At 40.0% G+C, this 24,637-nt stretch overlaps 1 protein-coding gene across 5 annotated transcripts in view; it reads right to left on the reverse strand.

The window, feature by feature from the left end:
* Positions 1–24,637, reverse strand: part of CSMD3 (CUB and Sushi multiple domains 3) — a 1,232,975-nt gene that overhangs the window by 429,370 nt on the left and 778,968 nt on the right. For all 5 annotated transcript variants that reach the window (XM_030553724.1, XM_030553722.1, XM_030553725.1 and 2 more), the window contains one exon: positions 264–433. In XM_030553724.1, coding sequence (XP_030409584.1) covers positions 264–433 — 170 coding nt within the window. The remainder of the gene's footprint in view (positions 1–263; positions 434–24,637) is intronic.

The following is a 24,637-nucleotide window of genomic DNA, read 5'->3' on the forward strand; positions in this document are numbered from 1 at the left end:
ATACTTGGTCTTAAAATGTTTTTATGGCTATAAAAATATGGATATATGGTCACAGAATGGACATGTAAAGGAATGGGAGACTGTAGACAAGGGAAAAGTTTGACTTATTCCATATCAAATTGTTTTACATAGAAGATGTGCTACTATAATGGCAATTATTAATATAAATTCACATAAGATTGTAATACTACAAACAGATGAACGGCATGAAAGCATGATGTACTTAGAAATAACATAGACACATTACAAAAATGACAACTTACCTTAAGAACATCTCCTTGTGCTAAGTGAAAAGTTCTGGCTGAAATATTGATTCCCTTCCCTGCTTGTACCTGAATACTATAAATGCATTCATGGTTGTTTTCATAGTTGAGTGGGTAATTGGGGGACAGCAAAATTCCTTCATTATTTGTTGCAGAGGCTCCACATTCAGCTGCAGGTAAAACAGAATGTTGAGGAATAGCTTAATAGAGAATATAAATATTTCAAACAACAGTATGGGAATGTTAATGCAATCTAACAAAACATTAAGATTTGTTGTTATCTAGAGTCTGGCTATAAAATAAATTATGGACATTGGATGATTAGAATTTCTTCACCTGCAGATTCCACAAATAGTTATAAATTTATAAAATAGTTTAATAAACTATGCTAAATAATATAGATTAATTTTTAAATCTGATAATAATTATAAAGACAATAATTAAAAATATTTTAACAAGCCTCTATTTTCTGTTTGCTTGTTTTTTAATTCATCTTTGTTATTTTTAAAAAAAAATATATTGAAGACAAAAATTAAATGAAAATAATAATACTTTGGAAGTCACATGGAAGATCTGCCTACAAAAACATACCAAAAATATCTCTAATATTAATTTAATAAGAATAGGTGGATGGTATAAATTATGGAGGAAAATAAAAAGTTATAAGTTCAAAATTTACCAACCTAATAAAATAGGAGTAATCTAAATAATAAAAGAGTAAAAAGAAAATAATTCCCAGACAAGACCTTCATTCGGAGGGATTAAAATTGAGACTACATATTAGTAATTTAGGAGACAATACATTACAGTGATGTAATTATTCCCAAAACAAACATTATTAAACCAGGCAATTAACAGTTAAGGTTAAAAACAAAAGAAATCTAAGTATCAGAGGAGTAGCTGTGTTAGTCTGGATCTGTAAAAAGTGACAAAGAGTCCTGTGGCACCTTATAGACTAACAGACGTATTGGAGCATAAGCTTTCATGTGTGAATACTCTATTCGTCCGACGAATGTGAAAGGAAATCTAAATATCCAAAAATCAAATTTATGGAAGTCTGTAGTTAAGGCACCAAATAACCTTAACTCTGACTTGTAGTGACACCTTGTAGCACTCATATGATTATGATTAAGATATTTTAGTGTTTGTGGTCCCAGAACAGATTCACCCTTGTCCCCCACTGCTCCTTGCATCACTGTAGGACACAGTTAAGGTTATGTGGGTGTCCTAACTGTGCATTTCCATATCTTAAATTTGGATTTATTTTAAATTTAAGCTGAACTTTGAATTTTCTAGGTTTATATAGCTTGTTTGTGGGATAGTTACATCCTCCGTGTAATGTATTTGACCCTAAAGCACTGGTATGCACTCTCAGCTTCAACTCCATTTAATCATAGTTTTGCTTTGGTTTTATGTTGGGAAATTTCCTTCGTTCATTATTTTACATACCAAACAAGAAACACAAAAGAATTATACCATACCACACTGGTAACGATTTTCATACATATATGCTATCAATCTTAAAAGTTTGTTTTCATTGTTTTTAACTTTTAAAGTGAGATGTACACTTTGCCTGGAGCCACAGAAATCAGCAAGTGCATAGTGGCCAGATAAGCTGTGTAAAAATCACTAGAGCAGCCAAAGCACCCAGAGGGCATGGCCCAACTTCCTCCTCTCTTCTGTTCTCCAAATTCTCCTCCACAGACTCCCTTTCCCCCAAATCATTCTCCCTGCATAACCCTACATTCCCTGTGAGTGTGCACACAAACACACCAGTTCCTCCCACGTTCCCCGCTATAGACATATGTAAACACACTAGTGAAATCTCTAGTGTCCCCTCTCCCTCTTGACCTTATTGTTGATTAATGCATTTAATCAACTGGTGTAATGGGTATTTTTCAAAAGAAAATTAAGGATTAGTGGTAATCTTTGCAATTATTTTTCACAACTGAAAATACTCCTTCAGTAGAGGCTGATGCATAAAGTTGTCTTCTTCTGAGTTACTCATGAAGAACCACTCTCAAAATGGCTATCCTTTCTGATTGTTGTCAATGGGACTGAAGCCAACTAAGATACCCCCTTTTAAAATGACCACTTCCTCCTATTTTTCCCTTACGGAAGCTAATAGACCCCTATGTTTCCAGAAAGCGGAGAGAGGCAGGTGAATGTAGGCTGTGGCCATTTTGCTAAGGACAGCCTGTGTCCTTAGCTGTATTTAGAACAATGGGAGATAGGTGTCATTTTGAAAAGGTGCAATTCTTCATCCAGTTCTCTCTAGAACATTATTCTTCAACCTCTATTGAAGAAGAAACTTTCATTTATGATGAATAACAACAAAAAAGCTATCATTAATCCTTTTGCAAAACTATCAAAGTAGATTAAGACAAGGTACCATAAGAGTAGTTTGGAGAGTCTACTATTATGTTATTAAGATCATTAGGGACAAAACAAAGTCTAACGTGGTGCTAAATTTCTTTCAGGACCTACATTTTTACTTAATTTACCTAATTAACAGACTAACCTGCAAATTCTCAGAAAATGCATTAATTAACCAAAGTAGCTGTAATTTTGAAGAGATGCTGTATTTTTCATACATAACACAGAACTATGACCCACAACTTAACTGCAAAATCCTAATAAAGATAATATGATTTATTATAATGACCTGCAACTTTAAGCTGAGGGACGAGATGTTTGGATTGCTGGACAATTGAAGGGAACAGCGCTTTATGGCTGGATGGGAGGAGGGGACATGAAAACTTCTGCAAAAAGGGGCAGCATGGTCGCTGACTCATCCCCTGGGAATGGAGGGTTTAAAAGAGGAATCTCAGTGCCTAAAGCCTTCCTTTTGGGCTCTGTTAATTCATTGCATGTTGGGCAGTAGGTGCCTTACACCCTGAGCCCTCAGAAGGGAAAGGGTGGGGGTGCCTAAATTGATTGGGTCACACCTTGAGTTCTCGGTAGGGTATAGGCAGAGTGCTCTAGATTTTGCAGGTAACAGGGTCTCTGGCCTTCACCCCATGGGTTCAGGGCTGCCATGGCTTGGGACCTTCTAAGCAAGACATTTATTTTAAGATAAAAGCACTACAGAGAAAACATACTAAAAACAATAAAAACCCTACACACATCCTAACATCTTACCAGGGATCATATCTCACAGATTCAGCAGGGGATCTGGCCAATGTCAGTTCTTCCAAACTTTCCCTAAGGATTATCTATCCACCATCCCCCCTCCACCCAATAGAAAGTTCTGTCCACTCCTGGTTTAAAAAAAAAACCCACACACAAAAGAAAACCTGCTCTAAGTCAGTTTAAACTCAAGCTATGTATCCAAAAGTCCTTTCTTTGTTTCTTGTGCTCTGGAGAATCCAGTATGAACCAGTATATGGAAAGCCTCTCAAGGTTGTGATACCTCTTTGAAGATGTTACAGCCTTAGTGAATTTACCTAGTCAGTCATCACTATTCTTAGTTCCTGGAAGGCTGTGGTCCACCATAAAATCTCTGGCCCACTGGGATACCTAAACTTAATACAGTAAGATCTCCCAGAGATATTGCAGGAAATTGCCATAACTGTCATAAGATTATCATAGGCTGTTCAGATAAGATTTGAAAATTAGCATACCAAAACTGCCTTGGCCAGGCGAGGATTATCATTATTTTGCCTCCTTCCAGGTTAAGCTTCTTGAGGACTGCTAATATTAACAGAATTGGAGAAACACGTAGAGAAGATGCAGAACCCTAGAATTAAGAATGCATCTGAAGCGGACCCTGAGTCTGACCCCTTCTGGAGTAGAAGTGATGGCACTTCCCATTCTCCCTTGTGACAAGAGGGTCCATGGTGGGAAAACCTCACTTGCTGAATATCAATCCAATTATGTCATCTGTTAGGGAGCACTCATAGTTATCAACAAACTTTCCACAGAAGCAATCTGGCAGAACATTTGGAATTCCTGGAAGATGAATCATATGCAAAAGTTCTGGAGACATGCCACTTCCTAACACTGGGGAGTGTATCTTGCTTTGCTCTGCTTTTTCAAGTCAAATATATCAGTAGTATTGTCTGTCATGACCTATATGGGAAGTTCCTTTGTGACTGTGAAAAACTGTGAAAGCATTGTAAATGGCTCAGCTCCAGGACGTTTATGTGAAAGGCTGATTCTCATGAGATCCACAAGTCCTGCATTAGCAAGTTGTCCAAATGTGCTCCCTAGCCAAGCATAGATGGATTCATCACCAGAGCTTTCAATGGAAGAGGAAGGAAGAATGGAATTCCTTTGCAGGCTTTTGCTGGGTCTGCCCACCACTTTAATGTCAACAGGACTCGAGGTGAAGCATGAACCAACAGGTCCAGATGATGATCACTTGATGGATGTAGACTTCAACCACTCTTGCATACGGTGAAGGTAAAGTCTGGCATGCTGAGTCAGGATGCCATATGGCCCAGTAGTCTGAGATATGTTCTTGCAGTTGTTCTTGGCTGAGCCAGAAGATTGGTGCACAGGACAAGCATGGCATGATTTCTGGGAGGAAGGAGGCTGGGAGGGAGGAAAGGGAAGATACGTCATTACTATCATGGAGTCCAGAATGACCCTAATGAACTCATTTATATTTTTTTGTGCTGGAGTCAGTACTGATATGTCTTTTCTTATTTTCAGAGCTAGTCAGGAAAATAGAACTTGACTATGGTGGAGGAAGTCTGTTACTTGTTGATGAGATTCTCCACAAATCAGCCAGCTGTATAGTATGAGAAAACTTGGATTCCCATTTTCCTCAGGTAAGACTAGAAGGCACTTCATGATCTCTGATCTCATGATCTCTGATCTCATGATCAACAGGCCAAATGGTAGGACGCTGTGCAAGCAATGACAACCACCCAATAGGAACAAAGGATACCGTCTATGGGCTGCGTAGACCACAGCGTGAAAATAGGCATCCTGGAGACTTTGAACAGTATATCAAACATTCAGATCTACGGATAGGATAATAGAAGCAAGTGACACCATCTGAAACTTGAGCTCTCTAATGCAGGTGTTTAGCAGTCTTATGTCAAGAATCTCTTCCTCTGCTTTTTGGGAATGAGGAAGTAAAGGGAATAAGCCCCTTGATGAGATTGTTTCTACTGCTCCAAAAATGAAGAGATTGCATTGCTAGATTTTGGACACTCTCATGAGAGGGGTCCTTGGATAGGAACGGAGAAGGTGGTTGATGGTGGGAAAGAGACTGGAACTGGATGCTATATTCAACCTCTACAATGTCCAGAACCTGCTGTGACGATGGTTTTTCAAAGCCACAGAAATGGTATAAATGGTTCCCAAAAAGAGGATATGGGAAGCTCTGAAGCTCTCAAGTGAGCAGTCAAATCCACTGCCTATCCCTTGAAGGAGGCAAGTGAATCGACACATCAGTGAAAGTACTGGACTTCCTCCTGGGAAATTGATGTTGCTTCCTTTGTAGATCCATCTCATTGTTTTTTGTTTGTTTGCTTTTGGTTGTTTGTTTAACTGATTTTCATAAAGAAATAATGAAAAGTACAAAAATGCAAATAACTTACAGCTTGTATATGTTTCCAAATACCTCATTCCTCACAGGATCTCCAACAGAATTACATAATCACACAATTTTACAACTTGTCAAAGCTGTAAGACAGACAATACATAACCAAACAATACTACATAGACACAATATGTTAGGGAAGAGGTAACAGTAATAAAATGAACTATGTACATGAATAGTGAGAGGAGGGAAGTAGAGGACAGGGGAGGGAAAATGAAGTGAGGTTAGGAGTAATGAAGATTTGTCATTCTTTGGGCCATCTCAATATTTTTGTATCCAAATGTATCTAGAAATGGGGTCCAACTTTCTTCAAATTCACATAATTCCTGTTTATAGTGATAAGCTATTATTTCTTTGGCTACTAACTCAGAAAGGTCCAAATGTCACTGTTCTATCCTAAATGTAAGCCTACTTTTCATTTCAGTAAATTAGGTGCTTGGTGAGCATCTGAGTCCTCAAGAACCAAAGATTTTGTGGTGGTTTTGAACCCAGTTTAGCAGGTAAGTAACCTATGACATAATTTTCATCTGAGATTTGACTGCTGAAGCTGAGCACCATTTTAACTCGTGTCCATTTTTTTCCACAGCTGCCTGACTGTTGGCCAGTCCCCTAGCATATGCATCCAGGTTTCTTTTTAACTTGTTACAACACCAACAAATAGAGAATAAGGCCTTTCGCTTGCGCAACCTCTGTGGTATCCAATGCATTTTGAATAAAATATTTTGCTGTATGATACACAGTCTGAGATCCACAGAAGAATTTTTAACATTACATAATATGCTCAGCTATTGTGATTCTTTTAAGAGCTACGATAAATCCTCTTACTGTCCTTTCACAAAGACCTCCAGACTTATGGAGATCCTCTTCATTAACTGCATGTACATACAGGACATTGGCCTGCACAGTTTATGAAGCATTTCTAAGGTTCCCAGTAATCCTTGACCCATCTAGATAGGAAAAGTGCTGAAATGGCTCAATCTTTCTAAGTACAGTAGATGAAACAAATGAACACAGGAGATGGCCCAAAGACCTTAGCTGTACCTAGATAATACAAGAACACTCTTTTCGCATCTAAAGAATGTAATTTAGAATCTGCTTTACTTGTTTGAGGTTGAGGGAAAAAAAACATGGAAATCTGAAACTACCATCAGAATAAACTGAGGATGTGGTCTAAGAATCACTTGTCTTTATACAAAGTAGTAGGGGAGCGTTTGCCATTAATGTGTGTAGCTCACTAATTTTTCTAGTGGAAGTTATCATTATTATAAATGCTGCCTTTATAGAAAGACAAAAGACAAAGCAATTCCATAAAGGCTCAAATGGAGATTCATGTGCTGAGTTCATATTAAATTCAAATTCCATGCAGTGACAGGGTCATGAATGATGTCCTATGAGCATGCTTGGCCATGTTTTGGCCCTCCTTAATAAGGGATAATGTTAATTTCCTCTGCTCTTCTGGTAAATTTGGTAAAGATAGACATCTTCTCCCATAACTGAAACTGATAGCTAGTCATAACTGCTTGGTAGCTAGCTATGTGAATGTTTCAGGATGCAGACAAAACCCATTTTCTGCCTAAGGGATGTCTGTATCCATGTGGGTAGAAAGTTGAAAACTTGATCTAGACTTTTGAAGCGTTGCTGCTATAACCAAAGTGTTTGAACGAGGGTGTACATAAAAACAAGAAAATCTCTCCTGTGGGATTTGATATAATTTGTCCATCTTTTTAGAGATTGATTGACATGAAGATGGTTTGGACCAAAGGGATTTTGCCAGTTGCCACAGCCCTTCTAACATAAGCAAGCAGATTTTTAGCCTTGGTAGTAGATGCCAGAACCCCAAAAACTGGATTTGAAGGCTCCTCCAAAGCTATATGGCTACAGATAACAATTTTAAAGTTGATGTCATCCTATCAACCAATTCATGAAATTGACTTGCATCCTCAGTGGGAGATGATGCTGTCACTATCTTGATGTTGCCATCAAGAGATGAGCCACTCTGCATCTCTGTGACATCATGTTGAAAGTCATCCTGTGGAGGTCCCTCCTAGTAATCCTTTTCTGAGAATGCCCCTGTTTGAAAGCATGGAGAAGGTAGAAAACTGTAACTCTCAGATCTGTATCCTGCTCAGATCCACAGATTGTGTAGGATGTTGCTCCACTATCAGATATTTTGACCTTCTGTCAGGCAAGAGTAGACAGAAGGTGTAAGCAAACACAGGCCAGGCCTACCAACTTCCCCAATTTGGTATCCACATAATCACAGGATCCAATTCAAACTCCAATTGCAAATCCAATCCTGGATCTGATATAGAAGCCATTGGTGAGATTTACAATGTAGGGACCCCAAACCCAAAAGGAGTCCCAAAAATGAAGGACAAGTCTTCCCTGCTAACACTATAGGGGTCTGAGGTGGTGGGTAATGACTTTGGGGACCGACCTCTCTCTGCACTTCTCACTTTGGTCTTTTGTCCAGCAGGAAATTGGATCTGATCAGATCTGAAGAAGGACAAGGATCCAGATGAATTTGAGTTGTAACCTCTATTACATGTAGTTGGCCTTGCCCTAATGGACTCAAAGGTCTCACCATTGAATCCATACTCTTGGATCCATCTTGAGATCCTGAGTATTTAAATTTTGGATCCATGATTTGTAAGTGATCAGAGGAGCCATTGAATATATGCTTTCATTTGTCCTTTCGCTTCCTCGCACTGAGTTAGATGCTCCCAACATATTTTGCATATCCTGTGATGCTTGTCAGGATACAGGACTGATGAGGAATGTACTGTGGCTAAAGTCAGACCCAAGGATCTGGGCATGGAGACTACAGTTGATTTGTAACTACAGGCTGGCGCAGAGCTGAAGTTCTTGTCTCAGATCTAAAGGGTTTTTTGGATCTGGACATAGTCAGAGCCTATTCTAGTCCCCAATTCTGACTATCAGATTCCTTAGAGCTATCAGATCCCAAAGATTTATTGATAAGGAATAGAAGGCTCTGCAGTATATTTTGTCTTTCCTTTCTGGTACAGTGACAGAGCTGCACCACTGAAGCGCTGTAAGTATAGACAAGCCCTAATATAACCAAGTACTTAACTATTCATTTACAGAATTTACATATAAAAGAGGGGCACGCAGTGTACAAAGAAGCAGTCACTGCAAATTCCAACTCACAGCCACAGCTGGCACGGAAGAACTCAGTAGTGGTCGGGGATGGACCTGCTGGTCACAGAATCATAGAATATCAGGGTTTGAAGGGACCTCAGGAGGTCATCTAGTCCAACTCCTGTTCAAAACAGGACCATTTTCCAACTAAATCATCCCAGCCAGGGCTTTGTCAAGCCTGACCTTAAAAGCCTCCAAGAAAGGAGATTCCACCACCTCCCTAGGTAACCCATTCCAGTGTTTCACCACCCTCCTAGTGAGATAGTTTTTCCTAATATCCAACCTAAACCTCCTCCACTGCAACTTGAGACCATTGCTCCTTGTTCTGTCCTCTGCCACCACTGAGAACAGTCTAGATCCATCCTTTTTGGAACCCATTTTCAGGTATTTGAAAGCAGCTATCAAATCCCCGCTCAGTCTTCTTTTCTGCAGACTAAACAATCCCAGTTCCCTCAGCCTCTTCTCATAAGTCAGCCCCCTAAACATTTTTGGTGCCCTCCACTTGACTCTTTCAAATTTTTCCACATCCTTCTTGTAGTGTGGGGCCCACAGTACTCCAGATGAGGCCTCACCAATGTCAAATAGAGGGGAATGATCACATCCCTCAATCTGCTGGCAATGTCACTACTTATACAGCTCAAAATGCAACAAGGGCACACTGCTGACTCATCTCCAGCTTCTCATCCACTGTAATCCCTAGGTCCTTTTCTGCAGAACTGCTGCCTAGACATTCAGTCCCTAGTCTGTAGCAGTGCATGGGATTCTTCCTTCCTAAGTGCAGGACTCTGCACTTGTCCTTGTTGAACCTCATCAGATTTCTTTTGGCCCAATCCTCTAATTTGTCCAGGTCCCTCTGTATCCTAAAACTATCCTCCAGCATATCTACCACGCCTCCCAGTTTAGTGTCACCTGCAATTTTGCTGAGACTGCAGTCCACGCCATCCTCCAGATCATTAATAAAGATATTGAAAAAAGCTGTCCCCAGGACTGACCCTTGGGGCACTCCGCTTGATACCGGCTGCCAACTAGACATGGAGACATTAATCACTACCCATTGAGCACGACGATTTAGCCAGCGTTCTATCCACCTTATAGTCCATTCATCCAGTCCATACTTTAACTTGTCGGCAAGAATATTCTGGGAGACCATATCAAAAGCTTTGCTGAAGTCAGGGAATAATGGATCCACAGATTTCCCCTCATTCACAGAGCCATATATCTCATCGTAGAAGGCAATTAGGTTAGTCAGTCATGACTTGCATTTGGTGAATCCATGCTGACTGTTCTTGATCACTTTCCTCTCCGCTAAGGGCTTCAGAATTGATTCCTTGAGGACCTGCTCCATGATTTTTCCAGGGACTGAGGTGAGGCTGACTGTCCTGTAGTTCCCTGGATACTCCTTCTTCCCTTTTTTAAAGATGAGCACTACATTAGCCTTTTTCCAGTCATCCGGGACCTCCCTGATTCCCTTGAGTTTTCAAAGATAACGGCCAATGGCTCTGCAATCACATTAGCCAACTACTTTAGCACCCTCGGCTGCGGCGCATCTGGCCCCATGGATTTGTGCTCATCCAGCTTTTCTAAATAGTCCTGAACCACTTCATTCTCCACAGAGCGCTGATCACCTTCTTCCCCTACTGGGCTGCCCAGTGCAGCAGTCTGGGAGCTGACCTTGTTCGTGAAGACAGAAGCAAAAAAAGCACTGAGTACATTAACTTTTTCTACATCCTCTGTCACTAGGTTGCCTCCTTCATTCAGTAAGGGCCCCACACTTTCCTTGACTTTCTTCTTGTTTCTAACATACTTGAAGAAACTCTTCTTGTTACTTTTAACAAGTGCCTTTTTATGCCCTGGATTGGAGGCATGAAGACATGCAAAGTGTGGGCATTACCCCAATGGCAACTGTTGGCCACAAGAAAGTGATTCTTCACTCTGACTCTGAAAGACTGTGGAGGGGTTTTGATTAAAATGCTTCTCTGAAATAGTTTCAGCTTAAAATACACTAAAACACTCCTGATACCATTAACATCCAACCATGCAGATATGAACATGACAAATTAATAACCTATTAAACGATAAAACAAAACTGGGATGGATATCCATGTACACAGATTCTGAGAGAATAACTATATTATGATACCGAGTGCAACAGAATTCACAAGATTGACACCAGTATAGATGTAAATTAAGTGTTTGGGAAAGGGACTCAAAGGAGATAGAGAGGGTTAAGAAGGGAAGGGGGAAAAAAGAAGGAGATAGAAACTGAAGGGGAAACAAATAAAGAGAAGACGAAAAATAAAGACAAATAGAAGGGGGAGAAAATAAAATTATCATTGTAGGGATAAAAGAGGAGCAACAGAGGGACAGTGAGGGGAGACTATGTTAGAAAGAGGAGTCAAGATTTAAAAATGTGCCTGAACATTTTTGAATGGCTTTGATGTCTCATTCTATGAAGTTACCTTGCTTAGATTTTATATTCTATGGGCAAAATTCTGGCTCCACTACAGTCAATGGCAAACATTCCTTTAACATATAGTGGACAAGAATACACCCTATTTTATTATTCTAGAAACTATAGCTTGAAGAAAAATAGGTTCATAAGTGAGAAAGTGAAAAATGAGATTAATAGTAAGAAACATCTTGTGATCTTTACTCCAAACCCTGGTTCTATATATAATGGGGAGATACAAGTAAGCAAAATAAATTGTTCTTCACGATCCCGCCAAAAATTAAAAGGTCAGCTAAAGATTTTTTTTAATTCCCAGTAATTAACATTGAAAGGGAATTATTGATTTCATTGGTTACTTGATCTTGTAACAAATAATAGTTAGGTTTCTTTGCTCATGTATATATGCAAAATGTTATGTAGCTCTTCATAGAACAGATGAGTTTAAACAATAGTTTGTTTTTTATTTGAATGTTGTAATCCCTTTAAACATCACTGTTACTGCAACTGAGAAATGAAATACATTTTGTTTGGGTTTAATCATTTGCAAACAAATCTGAAATAAATAGGATTTTGTCACATTAAGAATATTAAAAGGATTGTGTGTGATTTCTCATTATTCAGATAAAAAAAGCTTACTACAGATAATTATGGAATGGGAAAGTATGATGCTCAGTTATGAACTGAAATTTGACCCTCTTTTTTCTTCAAAGAGGAACCCCACAGGGTCTCAGTCATGGAGAAGATAAGATCTGTAAATGGCAATTTCATATTCTGTGATAGTGATCATATCCCCTGGTCAGAAGAGGAAAGAGCACAGCAAAAGCTTGATTGGGAGGCAAATTATGCATTCCTAAAAGGATTTCGTCTTTGAGCAACAGAAGTAATAGACTTCAAGTCAACAGCTACCTGAATAAGAGACTCTAAATTTAGTGGACAACAAATTGATTCCCCAAAGCTTTTAATCTTGTTCTTCTCCCTCTCAACCCTTCACATGCAGTGATGAGAGAGACAGGAAAATAAATACTGAAGGGACTGAATTATGACTGAAGTATACTTTAATAGGTATAATCTGAATTATGAGCCCTGCAGCAACTCTTTAGAGCTCTTTGCAGAATGGATTTAAGAAGCAGCTTTGGTGGGGGGGGGAGGAGGGAAAGGGTGTCTTATTCTGTTGAAGAAATTTAAACAGAAGAGTTGCTCCAATTTGTTGCAGGTCTACATTTGATGTTGGACGCTCACCTTACCTTAACAAGGAAGATATAACAAAGATGACATTTCCTGCTTTTGTTTTGTGCTGATCAAAATGACTGGGTTTCCTTTTATAAGGAGGAGAAAATAAATCACCCTGCTGAATCAACCCTGATGATTTCTTGGATCTCAGATGACAAAACCAGGAAAGACAAAAAAATGGAATCTAACTAACACATTAAAAGCACACTGCACTTGGCCACAGTCATTGCTGTATCTATGAATTATGGCATCATAATTTCTGTAAAAGCTCAGCCACTCTGTGTGAGAACATCAAATCCTTCAATAAGTTTTGTAAGACAAAGGAGTTGCACTAGCATCACTGTACTAAAGTTGTCTTTCCCTAAGTTTTAAACAAAAGTTGCAAGGCAGCAGTGCTACAGTACCATGTATACACTTTGTGAAGTGCTTTGGGATGAAAGGCATCAGAGTCAGATGGGGGTGGTACTGTGGTCAAGATCAGCAAATAATTCCACAGCAGTCAAATGTTTTTGCTAAAATGATCATCAATGAAATAGTTAGCAATATTCATTTAAAGTATTATTATACCTGAGAACTAATAATCCCTATCTGACATAAATAGGCTGGGGCCCAACACAAGTTCAAACAAAATACTAACCTGCAGATGCTTGTACCAAAGCTGAAAGTACATCTACATGGCACACTCCTCTCAGTGGCACGTAGAATGCATACACTACATGCCCCTCAGTATGGGTATAAATAGCAATGTAGACAGAAAGACACTGCCTAGGTAGTAAAGAAACCATCGAACTTCTAAAAAGCACCAGCAGCTCCTTGCTGTAGGAGTCTCCCTCTGCAGCAAGGAAAGGCTCTTGTAGCTCTCTAAAGCAGGGGAAAGCTCTAGCAATGGGGAGACAGCAGGGAAAGGGTTCAGCAGCCAGGACCTGCTGATCCTTTGCTTGCTGGCTCCCCCTTAGCATAGCCTTTCACTGACACATGTTGCTACACACTTCAGAGTAGACTCAGCCTGCTATTCACCATGCCACATAGTTACACATACTCTGCATGACACTGCAAGAGGTATGCCACGCAGATGTAGTCTGAGTGAGAGGAAACCATTCTGAAAGATAAAATTCAGGATTAAGAAATGCAAGGTAATGTGCAATGGAAGGAATAATATTAAGGAATCACAATACACATAGATTGGTTTAAAATTAACTGTATTCACCCAAGAAAAGACACTAGATACAATTTAGGGAGCTCTCTATGCTCAATCCAGAGCAGTAGACTAAAGAAGTGCACAAAATATTAAGATTCATAAGAAATGGGATGGAAGATAATGTTGATTATGTTTTAACACTGCTGTGTAAGCTGATGGGATGCCTTCACCTGCAATATATTCAGTTCCGGTCTCCCTGTTTCATAAGACAAATAGTGGACAAAGAAGGGATTCAGAGATGGACTACAAAAAAATTCAGAGGCATAGAAAAACTTCCAAATATGAAGAGATTCATATCAGGAACACTTAGTTCAAAGAAGAATAGTAGAGGCATACACAAATGAATAGCAAATAGAAGTTAAATTGATAATTCCCATCTACCCTTTCTCATAATACAAGAACAAGGGGATAGTCACTAATATAAATCACATTAAGAATAAACAAAAGGAACCAAATTCAGACATGATACACATCCAGTCACCACTGCCCCCACCCTCTGAGTCGTGCATACACATGGACAAGTAGTGACACTCCATTTGGAGGTGTTTGCTGATGCACTGGAGGAAGTACAGGAGTGCCTAATGGATCTGCAACAATACAGTAAATATACAGGAGACTTATCTGTTACTAAAGCTCCCATAATCTGTATTAATTTAACTGCAATGGTTACACAGCTGCTCTGCACTTAAGTACTGATTTGAAGGCAGAAGTTTCTTTTCCCTCAGCACCTCACAACCCCTTCAGATCCTTTATGCAAAGCCCATTCACTGGAGCTTTGCACAGAGGTTACATAGAAAATGAGTTGATATACTGGATCAGGGTCTATCTGGGACAATATCCTCACTCCAGCAGCAGCTAATACTGGATGTATTTGAGAAGTTGCACACCTGTTACAGACTCTGATCTGTAAAGCTGGGACCTCAGGGAGATATTGTCCTGACGGATGGATTTAAGCCAGGGGTTGGCAACCTATGGCATGCCTGCAAAGGCAGCACACGAGCCGATTTTTACTGGCAAGCTTCTGCCAACTGGGGTCCCAGCCACTGTCCCCGCTCAGCCCACTGCCTACCTGGGTGAACGGAATCCTAGGCCGGCAGCAGGCTGAGCGGGGCCAACGGCCAGGACCCTGGCTGGCAGGAGCTGGCGGCTGGAACTCCAGACTGTCAGCCGGCTCAGCCGCTCAGCCCGCCGCCAGTCTGGGGTTCCATCCACTGGCCCCGCTCAGCTGGCTGCCAGCCAGAATGGACGGAACCCCCAGCTGCACCATATGCAGAAAGGGAGAGTATGTGACCCTGATATACCAACATCTATTCGTCACTGATTAGCTTACTCCCTGGTCCTGAGGGCCTAACTTTCCATTGTTGTTATTAGTAGAAGAAGCTGCAAGTATTATTAGCACTGTCTAGTGTAATTGTAGATAACTTCATTATCCATTTAAATGTTTAACCCTTTATGTCCACACTTTCATCAGACATTCAAGAAAAGGAAATGTTTATGGTACAGCCAGGGGCGGCTCTAAGCATTTTACCACCCCAAGCACGGCAGGCAGGCGTGCCTGCGGGAGGTCCTCCAAAGCTGCAGACCCTCTGCAGGCAAGCCAAAGGCAGCCTGCCTGCCGCCCTCGCGGCGACCGTCAGAGCGCCTCCAGTGGCTTGCCACCCCAAGCATGCGCTTGGCGCGTTGGGGCTTGGAACCGCCCCTGAGTACAGTATATTATACATTCATTAGAGGTTACAGTGCAAACATTTAGCCATGGGCACACAGCGACACTGACACTAAGGGATTACATTGCAATAGGCTTCTGAAACTCCTAACATATCAAAATTACTTGTGACTAGTTTAACAAATATTCACATTTGCATTAGCTAATTTATATTAAAAAACATTTACACAAATTGAGATAGGAATTGTACCCAGTATCCATTCAGAGGAAAGCAAAATATTTGGATTAATGCACTCTGGTATATACCAATGGCATAATTTAAACACTCTCTTAATCCACCAAAGAAATAAGTACATGTTTACAGCTGGAATTTATGTATAATTATTTAGGACCATATTTTGTCATTCTTTCTCATGCTAAGTAGTGACTTACACTTTGTGAGCAGACTCATTCATATTGATATTACCACTCAATAAGCAATGCACCTTTTAATCTGAAGAAATGTTGAAGAAATCTGACCCATAACAAATTAGTGGTGGGCATCTTCTATGATGGTCAGATAGGGCCTACATCATGACACTGATTAAAGTGCCATTTTCTACCTCTTCATTCCTTTTTCTGACTTCGCTCACTTATTTCCTCTTTCCCTGAAAGTAAATGTCTTAAATAGGTGCAAAGGGGAGGGGGGCAGGTTAAGGCATTAAAATAAAGGAAAACACTTGGTTTACAAAGCCCAGCTTCCAATGAAAAGGGATAATTCTATTTCCAAGTAAGAGTGGCAACCCACATAAATTAGTCACAAACAGAAATACCTAACAGGAGGTGTTTCAAAGGGAGTTGAGAGAGGGAATGCGAGAAGCTTTCCTTCAAGGTTCACCTCTACTTGAGATTCCAGAATGACCACGATGAAATGGCTGTGCCATGTTTTCTTTTTTGCCTGAAGTCAGAAGAGACTTGCTGTGTATGAAGTGGAAGTTGGTTACTGTGCTGGAGGAAAAGATTCTTGAACTGGACAATTGAATAGGAGCGGCAAATAGCGAAGCTACTGATAATCAGAGAAGCTGAGAAGTTACTAGACCGCTAGTTTTGGGAAACATCAGTACTCCATGTTAAAAGAAGAAAGCAGCTAGCCACTAATGAATCAGAAGGAAGAAGGGGAGGCCTCCTGATTCATTCTGAGAAAGTAGTGCAATTGGCTAGTTATCTTAGGTGCCTGTACATGAATGCAAGAAGCCTGGGAAACAGCAGGAAGAATTGGAAGTCCTGGCACAAAGAACTATGATGTGATTGGAATAACAAAGACTTGGTGGAGTAACTCACATGACTGGAGCACTGTCCTGGAGGGGTATAAACTGTTCAGGAAGAACATGCAGGGGAGAAAAGGTGGAGGAGTTGCACTGTATGTAAAAGAGACCAGTATGATTGCTCAGAGCTCCAGTATGAAACTGGTGAAAAGCCTGCTAAGAGTCTTTGAGTTAAGTTCAGACGTGAGAGCAATGGGGTGATGTTGTGGTGGGTGTCTGTTATAGACCACCAGACCAGGAGGATGAGGTAGATGAGGCTTTCTTCTGGAAATTTCTGTTAGTTGTCCAATCACAGGCCCTGGTTCTAATAGGGAACACCAATCACTCTGACATCTGCTGGGAGAGCAATACAGCACTGCACAGACAATCCAGGAAGTTTTTGGAGAGTGTTGGGGACAACTTCCTGGTGCAAATGCTGGAGAAACCAACTAGGGGCTGTGCTCCTCTTGACAAGCTGCTCACAAACAGGGAATAATTGGTAGGGGAAGTAGAAGTGGGTGGCAACCTGGGCAGCAGCAACCATGAGATGGTCGAGTTCAGGATCCTGACAAAAGGAATAAAGGAGACCAGCAGAATATGGACTACGGACTTCAGAAAAACAGACTTTGACTCACTTAGGGAACTGATGGGCGGGATCCTCTGGGATGCTAATATGAGGGGGAAATGAGTCCAGGAGAGCTGGCTGTATTTCAAAGAAGCTTTACTGAGAGCACTGGAACAAACCATCCAGATGTGCAGAAAGAAGAGCAAATATAGCAGGCAACCAACTTGGCTTAACAGAGAAATCTTCTGTGAGCTTAAACACAAAAAGGAAGTTACAAGAATTGGAAACTTGGACAGATGACTAGGGAGGAGTATAAAAATATTGCTCAAGCATGCGGGAGTGTAATCAGAAAGACCAAAGCACAATTGGAGTTGTAGATAGCCAGGGATGTGAAGGGTAACAAGAAGGGTTTCTACAGGTTTGTTAGCAACAAGAAAGTGGTCAGGGAAAGTGTGGGACCCTTACTAAATGGGGAAGGCAACCTAGTGACAGATGATGTGGAAAAAGCTGAAGTACTCAATGCTTTTTTTGCCTCTGTCTTCACAGGCAAGGTCAGCTCCCAGACTGCTGCACTGGACAGCACAGTATGGGGAAGAGGTGAACAGCCCTCAGTTGTGAAAGAACAGGTTAAGGTTAGAAAAGCTAAATAAATAATAATTGGAGATATACCTATCCCCTATAACTGGAAGGAACCTTGAAAGATCATCAAGTCCAGGCCCCTCCCTTCACTAGCAGGACCAAGTACTGACTTTTACCCCAAATCCCTAAGTGGCCCCCTCAAGGATTGAACTCATAACCCTGGATTGAAGCAGGCCAATGCTCAAACCACTGAGCTAACCCTCCCATCTGCTGCTTTATAAATACTGGTCATTAACCCACTGCACCACTGGAGTCCATGGTGGCAGTCTCATGCGCCCAGCACTAGAACATCCTTGTACTTTCTAAATACTATAGATGACAATTTCCCAACTCAAGAAAAGTTGCATCCAATGGGCAGATTTGACCTCCCATGTATATTAGACCTCGTCTTGAGAGACAAAGGGGAACTGATCACAAAACTAAAATTAATGGTGGCTTAGGTAAAAGTGATCATGACTTGATCATATTTATAAATGTGCAAACAGAATAAAGTCTAGACCATACACACACATACACACACATATATACCACGTGTTCGTGCTTTAAAAGGGCCAGTTCCATAAAGCTGAGCCAAATCAGCTGGGAAGAAGAATTTAACCAGAAAAAAAATGTGAATGATAATTGAGAATTGTTTAAGAACACTTTACTAGATACACAAAAAGCCACAGTCCTGCAACTGAAGAAGTATGTATTGGATTAAAACAACAATAACAACAAAAACCAGCACCATTTGGTGAAAAAACAGAAGATGAGGCAGCCAAGTTATACGATGATAACACTTTTCCCATTCCACTACTATCTCAGAAGGATGTTAAACAGCAGCTATTAAAGTTAGACATTTTAAAATCTACAGGTCCAGATAACTTGTATCCAATAATTTTAAAACAGTTAACTGAAGAGATCACTGAACTGACCAAGCTGATTTTCTAGAAGTTTTGGAGCACTGGGGAAGTTTCAGAAGACTAGAAGAAAGTTAATTTTGTGTCAATATTTTAAAAGGGGTAAATGGGATGACATGACTAATTATAGGCCTATAAATCTGACAATAATCCCCAGCAGGATAATAGAGTTGCCAATACAGAACTTCATTAATAAAGAATTAAATGATGATAATATAATTAATGCCAAGCAACATGGATTTATGGAGATTAGATCCTATCAAACTAACTTGATTTTTTTTTAAATGGGGTTACAAGTTTGGTGGATAAAGGTAACGGTGTTGATATAATATACTTACACTTCTAAAAAGTGTTTTATTTTGTACTGTATGACATTTTGATTGAAAAATAAGAATGATATCAAAGTAACATGGTACACACTAAATGGATTAAAAGCAGTTATGATATGTCTCCAGATATAATCTTTGGAACAATTTGCCAAGGATTCTGATGGATTTTCCATCACCGGCAATTTTAAAATCAAGACTGGATGTTTCTTTCTCAAAAGATCTGTTCTAGAAATCATTTTGGAAAAGTTCTATGGTCTGTGTTATACAGGAGTTCAGACTAGATGATCACAATGGTTCCTTGTGGCCTTGGAATCTATGAACTTTCACTCCCTCCCACTTTTTTTTTTTTTTTTCAAAAATGGCAAGAGATTTTAATGTTAACTGAGAGTTAAAAAGCACTTTTGCTAACTGTGAGTTACCTTTTTCCCTCTGGGAAACATCAGGCAACGAGTATTGCTATTATCACTGGAAATTGTAAAGGGAAACCATGGTTCGCCAATCTATTTGAGTTCTTTGTGTGGGTCAACAAACATGTGGACAAGAATGAGCCAGTGGATATATTGTACTTGTACTTTCAGAAAGCCTTCACCAAAGGCTCCTTCACCAAAGGCTCATTAGCAAAGTAAGAAGACATGGGATAAGACGGAAGGTCCTCTCATGGATCACTAACTAGTTAAAAGACAGGAAACAAAAGGCAGGAACAAATGGTCACTTTTCAGAATGGAGAGAGGTAAACAGCAGTATCTCTCAGAGATCTGTACTGGGGCCAGTGCTATTCAACATATTCATAAATGATCTGGGAAAAGGGGCAAACAGGGAGGTGGCAAATTCTGCAGACAATACACAATTACTCAAGATAGCTTAGTCCGAACACATTGTGAGGATTTACAGAGGGATCTCACTAGACTGGGCAACAAAATGGCAGGTGAAATTCCATGTTGATAAATGCAAATTAATGCATACTAGAAAACATAATCTCAACTATAGATACAAAAGACTGAGATCTAAATTAGTTGTTAGCACTCAAGAAAGAAATATTGGAGTCACTGTGGATAGTTCTTTGAAAACATCTGCTAAATGTGCAGTGGCAATCAAAAAAGCTAACAGAATGTTAGAAACCATTAAGAAAGGGATAGATAATAAGACAGTAAATATCATAATGCCACTATATAAATCCATGGTAGGCCCACACCTTGAACATTGAGTGCAGTTCTGATCACCTCATCTCATTAGAATTGGAAAAGGTAGAGCAACAAAAATGATTAAGGGTACGGAACAGCTTCAAAATGAGAACCGATTAAAAAGACTTGGAGATGATGAAAGGGTGATATAACAGAGGTCTATACATGAATGGTATGGAGAACGTGAATTAGGTTGTGTGATCTACTCTCTCATATAACACAAGAACAAAGGGTCACCCAAAGAAATAAACCTGCAGACAGTTTAAAACAAACGAAAGAAATTACTTCTTCACACAAGGCATAGTCAACCTGGGGAACTCATTGCCAAGGGATGTTGTGAAGGCAAAAATTAGACTTGGGTTCAGAAAAAAAAATTAGATAAGTTCATGGAAGATAGGTCCATCAATGGCTATTAGCCAAAATGATCAGGGATGAAACCCCATGCTTTGGTCATCCCCAGCTTCTGACTGCCCGAAGCTGGGTGTGGACAACAGGGAATGGATCACTTGAAAATTGCTCTTTCTATTCATTCCCTCTGAATAACCTGGCATTGGCCACTGACAGAAGACAGGGTACTGGGCTAGATAGATCTTTGTATCTGACCCAATATGGCTGTTCTTATGAGATCTAAATGTCTGAGCATAGTCTTCCTGACATCATATTATAAGTCTTGATGAGCTCTTACTCAGAACTGATACTTCCAATAGCTAATAATGATGATGGCCACTACAGTGGTGTAAAGGAACAAAAGAACAGGAATTGCCAGATAGGATCAAACTTGAGGTCCAACTAGTTCAGTATTCTGTCTCTAATAGTGGATAGGAACCAGATATTTCAGAGGAAGATATAAGAACCCCATAGTATGTCAGGGACCCCGCAGCATATCACAGCATATACTTCAGAGGAAGGTATAAGAATCCTACAGTATATTACTGCTTTAATTTCAAAGTGATTTAAATTATCAATTTTAATCATGATTAAATCTGCAAGCAGGAAAATTTGACATAAATTATCAATTTCAATCTTTCTGTTTGTACTTTTTAGTTATCCTCCTATGGAAAGGGTGATTCTCATTGATTTGTACAATTTGGTACCTCTTTTTCCTAATGACGATACTCTAAATCAGAGATCAGCAACCTTCAGCCCGCGGCCCATCAGAGAAATGCGCTGGTGGGCTGGGATGGTTTGTTTACCAGCAGCATCCGCAGGTTCGGCCGATTGCAGCTCCCATTAGCCACAATTTGCCATTTCAGGCAAATGGGAGCTGCAGGAAGTGGCAGCCAGCACATACCTCATGATCCCTCTTATTCATCTCCCATCTCTCTTTGTATGAGAGCTCTTCTATTCTTCTATGCCCTTGATCATTCTCATCACCCTTCTTTAAACTCTTTCTGGTTCAGCAGTCTCCATTTGGAGATGGAGTGAGCAGTACTTCATATTTTATTCCAGATGAGTGCACACGTCATGACTACTTATCTTCTTAGTAGCCTCTTGTGATCAACCTTTTCAGAGGCTTTTTGGAAGTCTAAATAAAAACATCACTGATTCTCCTTTATCCACTACTTTATGACACATTCAAGTAACTCTAAGATGTGACTTCCCATTGCAAAGTCTGGAACAGTGGGGAATTCCCCCGCCATAAGAGTTTCCTCTACCCATATAAAGCTGGTGGACTAGCACTATACCAGGGTAGCTTAGAGGGTTCAGCTTGGTGGGAGAGCATTGTTTATCTCACAGAATCATATAAGTATGTAATTCCCATTCCTGACTACTGCCTATTCTAACTTCTGCATATAGCGTTTCTTCAGTTTACTCACTTACCTGTCAGCAAAAGAATGGATCTCATATGTTAAAAATTACAGAACTTTTAAAGTATGCATTCTGCATTCGATAGGGTTCAGTTTTACAGATATTAATGGTGCACGAAATCATTTCAAGTGCTCAAAGGAAGAAGATAGAGAATATGTAAAAGAATACAAACAAACCAGATTAGACCAGGGTTATTTATCTATCTCGGCTGCATTTTCCAAAAAGCTTAATTTACATGCCCAAATCCTACTGAATTTCAGTTAGACTTCTTTGAAAATGCAAGTCCCTAGGTTTCGAAGAATTGCATCTTGAAAAGCTGGGCAGGGTTTGCTCTTTGGCAATCAAGTGCTTAAAATCAGAGTTTTTATTAAGCAGACATTCTCATATTAAAGGAAACTAACCCTTACCTGTCTAAATAATTAAACCTTAGTTTATTAATAAAAAAAAGTTATAATGTAATTTTGCCTATTTTGCATATGTGCTTTTTACATTTCTAACTGCTTGAACATCAAAACCAGATTATTTTCCTGTTTGTTTATAGGCAAGAAGAGGCAGATGGAAGGGATATACTCACCACTGACTTTATGTTCCCTTCACCCCCAACCTTGCTTTGTTTGTACAGTTTATACTGTTGCACTTTCAGGTTTTTGTTTGTTTGTTTTTCACTGTTGCTTTAATTAAGGGTTTGCTTATAGTTGATGATTATAGATTGTTTAGTTAAATTTATTTTAATTATTTTTCCCCACTCGTTCAATTAAATTTTGTTAGTTTTGTTATTGTTATTTCATAATCAAACCCATTTACAATCCATCCATTATGAGACATTATTGTATTTAACTCAGAAAATAATTTAAACAATACTGAGATAATGTATAGGGTTTCACAAAAAAACATAGGGAGTATTCCATTTCCACCATCCATACACGATATCTAGTACTCATAATCTATTTATCCCAATACCCTCTCCACCGACTAATAGCTGCATACGTTCAGACATGAGACTCAAAATACGAACAATATGCGTCCCACACAATATTTCCTAATTTTTTACTGTTTTCTATGGGACAACTTGCTGGCTGCTTGAACTGTGAAACACGTCTCTGAACATCAGCGTTCCACCCATTGTTAAGACTTTCTCTCTTGCTCTCAAATATTGTGCAGAACACAATATGCATTTATAATGGTGGGAACATTGTTGTTGTTTTTCTCCTGCTGCTTCCAGCCTATTTCATAAACAGCATCATCTACCTTTCAAATGGATCACAGGCAGGCCCACAATGGAATAAAGAGACTAACTTTCAGAAGTACTGAAGACCCCACTCTTTCTCCACTAATCTAAATAGAATTGAATTATGAAAGATTCTGATATGGAGGTCAACCAGTCCGTGGAGCACCATGGAGAAATACCGCTTCCAGTTAATAAAATTCTGTGCCCTGATGTGTGTTTGTTTGTGTGGGGAGGGGGTGATGATAGGCATATGGTTTCCATCAGTTCCCCAATACAGTTTGGGAATCCTATGTGTGCAAAGCCATCAATAATTGCCTGAGCGACACCTAGTTTTTCTGACTCCGTGGGACAGCACCTTACCAATATCCGGGCAGGGACACAGGCAGCTGGGCGAATGGTTAGCAACCTAATTCTGGAGGATTGTGTTCAGGTTACCTGCAATCAGGCAGGAGCCAAATGACTGTAGTCATGTGACCAGGAATCAGGCGGGTTAGAGTCTGAAAAGCTGGTTGAGGTATCCAAGCAACAGCCTGTCATAAACAGATAGCTAAGGGTTAATGTCTCTTACACCTGGAAAGAAGTACCTGAAACACCTGACCAGAGGACCAATCAGGAAACCAGACTTTTTCAGATCTGGGTGGAGGGAAGTTTGTGTGTGAGTCCTTTGGTCTTCTGCCTATCTCCCTCTCGGCTATGGGAAGGATTTCTCTATTTCCTGCTTTCTAATCTTCTGTTTCCAAGTTGTGAGTACAAAGATAGGTTTGGTTTTTTGTATTTACATGTATGTAGCTGCTGGAGTGTTTTGAATTGTATTCTTTTTGAATAAGGCTGTTTATTCATATTTCTTTTAAGCAATTGACCCTGTATTTGTCACCTTAATACAGAGAGACCATTTTTATGTATTTTTCTTTCTTTTTACATAAAGCTTTCTTTTTAAGACCTGTTGGAGTTTTTCTTTAGGGGGGAACTCCAGGGAATTGAGTCTGTGCTCACCAGGGAATTGGTGGGAGGAAGAAGTCAGGGGGAAATCTGTGTGTGTTAGATTTACTAGCCTGACTTTGCATTCCCTCTGGGTGAGGGGGGAAGAGAGATTCGCTCTCGGTACTTCTGTTTTCCAAGGCTGGAAACGGGGAGGGTGGAATCCCTCTGTTTAGATTCATGGAGTTTGCTTCTGTTTATCTCTCCAGG

This window comes from Gopherus evgoodei, chromosome 2, assembly GCF_007399415.2.
Source record: "Gopherus evgoodei ecotype Sinaloan lineage chromosome 2, rGopEvg1_v1.p, whole genome shotgun sequence".
Lineage (NCBI taxonomy): Eukaryota > Metazoa > Chordata > Testudines > Testudinidae > Gopherus > Gopherus evgoodei.